We start from the raw sequence: 6,288 nt of genomic DNA on the forward strand, positions 1-6,288 counted from the left end.
TACCTATAAATATATATATATATATATACCTATCCAACAGAAAAAATAAAACAAAATAATCCAAACTAAAATTACATATCTAAAAGAATAAGATATTCAGTAAGAAGAAGATGGTTCTAGATTTCCAAAGCTTATAACACTTCAAACAAATCTAGTCAATATTATTAATATTGTAAGGAATAACGGATATTTCATGCAGAACATGTCCATTTGATAGGTTAAGAAGGTGACTAATACCATACTTCAAAAAGTTTTAAACAGTCTTATAGAAAGTAGCAGTAATCTTCTTAATTGTTAATCTCAAAATTTTAATATTGACATGACACAACTTATTAACTCTAGTCACTATAGCTAGATCAAGATTTTGTCCTTTTCTGAACTGTGACATCTAAATTATTCCCTTCACAACACAATATGAAAATATCTTTGTTAAATTCCACATCCTAAATACACAATGTTAAACTTCTCAATAATGAAATACATGTTTAAAATTCCTAACTACTAATTAAGCCTAATGAAATGTTTTTGAATTCAAATATTTGCCTTTGTGCTGCATTACCCAGCAATTAGAAAATTATAGTAACATGATAATAAGTTAAATTTACTATTATGTCTACAAATGTAATATTTCACACCCAATCTGATAGTTGAGTTTCTACTCTAAGAAATAGTGTAATGAACTAATATGTTCTTCCTTTTCAATATCAAAGTGTAATTTCTTTTGATACAATGTTTGCCATGCATGTCTTTACAGACAAAAGGCAAAATAATATTAGATAAAAAATTTACATTTTTTATCTAATATTATTTTGCCTTTTTCTTCAATTTCTTATTTGTTGTGCCTTTTAAGTAGGTAAAACTGGATGCTTTGTGCAAAATAAATGTAACACAATATCTAAATCTGTTAGTATTCAAGTCATAATGGCAAAGTTCTAAATTTCTGTCACTATCTTAAAACAAAATGTCAGAAATGAGCTTTAATATAAGTACATAACATGCCTATTATCATTATTCTTACCATACATTATAGTGTATGACCATGATGTGGATATACTTGATTCAATCACTTTATTTATCAAAACTCTTTTTTCACACAAACTCTTCTATGAGCTAAACCACAACCTGATAGTTACAAAGTCTTTTTTTTTATACTATTGTATACACTTGATGAATCTATTGTGGATTAGTTTGTTTTGTTTAATAGTAAATCTATTCAAAGTTTCAGTTGTACATGCAACCTATTGTTTTACACATTAACAATGATTGATGTTAATGGAATTAGATTCAGTAGTTCCACATAATATGACATGTTCAGTAGTGGTAGTGACATTTAATTTCACCAGTAGTAAAACATTCAACATTTATCAGCTTACAAGTGAAGTATTTTGAGGAGGAAAAATTTCATCATTCTGTCTGAAATCTTACTTTTCCTGCTGAAAACAAAGTAGTTTCTTTTGTAAATGGGGTGATTAAATAGACATAAAAAAAATATCTAAATTTCAAGATCAAACTATAATCTTTCACATCCACATAACCACCCAACATAATTTTCAAAGAATTAAAAATAGAAACATAAGTCCAACAATATAAAGTTTAAGCTTCTTCATTACTTCTTATATGAAAATTAGCATTTCCAGCCCCTTCCCTCCACCATCAAACAATCCAAAATGGACATAAAGTCAAAGACCAGAACAATTTTAGATACGATAATCAATCATTTGTATCTCCAAAATTCAGAAAACAAATACATTTAAAGTAAATTTATTTTTATGATTCAATTCGTTAAACAAGGCATCAACCTAGTAACCTGCCTCTGCACCTTTTATTTCAACAAAATGATGTCCTTCTTGCAGTAAGGGAACAAAAACTGAGCAACAGTATTTTAAATAATCTTCATCCGTTTTATATTAGGTTACAAAATGAGTCTAATCATAAAACTCAAAATAAATCCTACAAAATACCATTAACTCTTTTATTCCATCAAAATCACTTTTGCTACAGCATAAACATTTCTCACACACAAAAAAGTCGGTCCAAATTTCCATAACCCAATTAACACTTTTTAATTTTGAAACTCATTTTTTTACTTCATCAATAATCATCTAATTCCTTCTGTATGAGAAAAAATATTCACAACATGTGCAGCAGTTTATGACATCATGATGTTATAAAAAAAAAGATTCTAAGACAGTCAATATTAATCCTTGATTTATACTATAATTTTCATTTATCTGCATCAAAAGAACAACTCAATAATTACCAAAATATGTTCTGCTTCCTTTAAATGTTTCTGAAGAGTTCGTATATCTTGATCCTGTTTGTCCACCTCTCCTTGAAGAGCATCCATTTTTTTTTGAATTTCTGCCTGTTCTGAAGCTGTATTTGGAATTTCATAAGGATATTAGTACCTTTAATTTAAGCACTGTCATTTAAAGGATAGTAAGAATTTGTAACATTATAGTTATGACAAGACAAAGTCACTGTTTTAAAATAATGACAAATCTCCCTGCTCAGTTCAATGTTATGCAAATCAGGTATCTGATGATTTAGTAATGTGACCTGAAATGCAAATAACTAGTCATTAAGCCTGATAAATATATATAGTGGTTTCACATAATCTTGTCCCAATGGTCATTTTAAAGTAAACCACAGGGATTAAAGTGTCCCAAATTGTTAAAGGACCACGGATAGACTCAATGGTGTGCACTGAGGTGGGGAGGGAGGTTTAAGCCCCTGCCCTCCTGCCTGGAAGTGCTATTTATCAAAATTTTTAACATTAAAATGTTTATAAGCCCAACTTAACAAACAGGAACAAAATAGGATCTGTTTACTTTTTTACTTGCTACCATTCCATGCAACCCCCTAAAAAAGTTTGCTTTGCAATGCTTGAAAAATGCAATTTTTTTCCCTGCCCTTTTAATGTTCTCTACACATTACTTGTTAGACCTCTAAGATGTATAATGGATGCTTCATTCATATGGCATGCTACTGAAAAAATGACAGGTGGCTAATCATAGAATGCTTTTGTCAATTAGCTGAGTGTTGTTGATAGAATGATGAACTGTTTCCAAACAAAGTGTAAATTTCCTGGACACCAAGAAAATGCAAACTGCTATGCATAAAATAAGAGGACATTATTTGCCAATTCTAACTTCTAGAGTACCTTCTCGAAAACTGAATTAGATATTCACAGCCACAAGTTAATGTTGTGTCTGTGAACAGATGTCTAGAAATAGATTTCACAAGACCAGCTTGTATGCCAGACATCACAGCAAAGCATAATACCTCACATGCAAAGGTGTCAAGAGCACATCCTGTAAAGAAATGTAGGTTATTTTTACAGATGAATCAATGATCATTTTACTGCCAAAGTAACAGGTTCATGCTCATTTGAACAGAATCTGGAACCAAGTCCAATTCTATTTACATAAAGAAACAGGACACACATAGAAATGGTGAAACTACAGTGGGAGAAGGTTTAAGCATTAGTAGATGTATCAACCTCCACCTCCTATATGCAACATTGGTAGCAGGCTATCCTTGCTTTTCAAAGTAACCATATTCCACACTGAAATGAAAAGACAAACTGTAAAGAAGTACACTCATTTTTTCTAAAGTTTATTATCATAAACTGAATAACAATCATTTACATCTCATATAACATGACAGACCTTTAATACCTAATTTACATAAAAATTAACTAAGGCAGTGACTGACATTATTTTATAATTATAATGTTTTTCTTCTCAAACAACTAAAATATCTTAAATTCCAACTACCTTCTTTGTGCAGTATAAGATATTGTTTTCTAACACACACACCAGTGTTTCCACTGGCAACCGTCAACTTGCATATTTAGCAAAAAAACAACAACTATTTTTGGCAAACATCTTTTGTGGAAACATTTTTAAAAGATAACCTAAAAATTTCCAACTTGGTGAACTGTTAATATCAAGAAAACTTTTGTTAGTTTTTAAAATATTAAGTAATCTCCCACTGACCTCGTGTCAATAAACAAATTATGAAAACATGTTTTACTATTACTGCTAATGATAATAATGTTTTTATTTACAACATATAATAATTGTAAATGGAAGTAATTAAGTAGTCAGTTAGCCAATTATTTTATGTATGTTGTTTGAATATGATAAACAAAACTAATATTCAATAAATAAGGACTTCAGTCATCAGAATATTTTGCCATCACCTACTATACTCAATAAACCTAATGAAGCTTATCTGATGTCTTTTCATCATAGCGTTCAAACAGACATAATTTAACATACAAACACTTTCACAAATGAAACAAACAACTGAAGACAATATGAAACAATCCTCAGCTCTGTGACTTGTTCCTAAGTTTTCAAAACTTCCCTTAGAATGTTTTGGTCAATACTACAGGAACTTCAACTAGCAAATTTCCCATGAAACCATAAATTACTGCTTAAAACCACTATTTGGTGTACTATGATGTGAAAAGTAAGTTTAATTTTTGCTCTATCCAATATATTTAAACTATCCTTATAGCTATTTACAAAACTGTGTTTCATTAGCAAATAATCAAACCACTTAATGTGACATCATAAAAGGCTGGTAACCAAGGTATATACAAAAACTAAGCAGAAAAAGACAAGGATAATACTTGAAAATCAAGAAATGAAATATATTATCCAGGAGAGATAGCTTCTTAGTAAATTTAAAGTTATTCTTTGGGATGGGCAAGTGCTTTATTTAGAGGCAAGACTCCCTGAAGCTGCACACAAATTAAAATTTTAACATTTTGTTTTAATTTTTCTTCATGAATTGCATTAACCCGATTACTACCTGCTACTACCTTTCTGCATAGCCAATGCAAGTCTTGCTATATTTCGTTCCAACAATAAAACTAGTGGATGAAATTGTGTGAAACTTCATAAGAACTTTCATAAATGCACATAGTTTAAGAAACATAAGGCCTGTTACTTTTGATAAATTTAGTTTTTTTCCATTATGATCTTTAATATCTTGGAAAATTACATGAGGAAATGGTATTTATAAGAAATGATTATGATATTTATATTTGTTGCAGATTTGAACTTGTTACTTTTTATATTTCAGTACGTTATTTTAAAATCTCAAACTTTTGTCATCCATAAAATGCAAATTTTGTCTATTTTTAATTTTTTAATAATCACATACTCTTATGGTTTCAAGTAATATACAGACCCAAAAATTATATTTGTAAATAAACCTAAACAATAAATGAGTATTGTTATTTTTAACTAGGATTTCATGTTTATATATGTACATAAAAACATTTTAATTTTGTTTCATAAATATATTTTTATATCAAGTTTATGTTTTACTGCAGTCATACTTTTGTTTATTGTGCCGAATAAACCATGGGGTCAGCAGCATGAACTTTGTACGTTTTACGTAAACTATCTCACCCATGTTGTGGGTCACTCTCGTTCAACCGAGCATGGGCGCATTTGAACGTCACTGAAGATATGATAGTGAGAAAGCTTTTCGGTACTTGAATATAATTTCTTTGAACTTTCAAACAAGTTTATTTCAACATATGTCCGTGTATGTTGCTTCAGAATAGAGACAAAACTAACTGCCACTACTAATGAATGTATGCAACAGTTTATAATACAGGTGGTTTCAATAAACACCGCCTGAGCCTGACCCCTTGTTACTTGATACATCCTGTTAGAAGAGATTACCAAACGATACAGACACCATAAATTACAAAGAAAATTACTTTACAGCACTTAAAAGATTAGTCCTGGTCACATTCCTCTAATTCTAGGCAAGATTTATGTTGGAATGCAAAACTTAAGCTCTTCAATGTATTGAGACCCCAACTGTGAAAATGTCATAGCTTCCTTGTATTATTGAGATGAATGTATTTAGCCTGTTTCACAACCAACATTTGGGTTTTATTGTTGTCACTTGTACACTGAGTTTTAAACCATTTGCAAAATATCAGAATAAACTATATCAGTTAGAATTCTAAAGCAATAACAACAGAAGTGTGGGTCTTACTACAAAGTAAAGATTGTAAGAAGGAAAAATATAAAATTCTTATGTGGTACTGGTACTAGTAGTATTACATACAAATTACACAAGTTTATCATTCTAAATACTGAATTATACTATTATTATTATGAACTAAATATAAATTTACGCTAAATTATTGAACTTAAAACTATAAATTTAAGTGCAAAAGATATAAAAAATCACAAACTCTTTCTGTTCAATGTCCTAAGCCTAATTCATGTAAAGATTTTGCACTCGCCAATC

The 6,288-nt window shown here is 29.8% G+C and overlaps 1 protein-coding gene across 1 annotated transcript in view; it reads right to left on the reverse strand.

Annotated features, from left to right (window-relative positions):
- LOC106475352 (mediator of RNA polymerase II transcription subunit 4-like) overlaps window positions 1-6,288 on the reverse strand; it is a 25,284-nt gene that overhangs the window by 7,774 nt on the left and 11,222 nt on the right. The window contains exon 3 of the mRNA XM_013936040.2: window positions 2,261-2,376. Within this exon, the coding sequence (XP_013791494.1) occupies window positions 2,261-2,376 (116 nt within the window). The remainder of the gene's footprint in view (window positions 1-2,260; window positions 2,377-6,288) is intronic.

Source organism: Limulus polyphemus, unplaced genomic scaffold (genome assembly GCF_000517525.1).
Source record: "Limulus polyphemus unplaced genomic scaffold, Limulus_polyphemus-2.1.2 Scaffold8452, whole genome shotgun sequence".
NCBI lineage: Eukaryota > Metazoa > Arthropoda > Merostomata > Xiphosura > Limulidae > Limulus > Limulus polyphemus.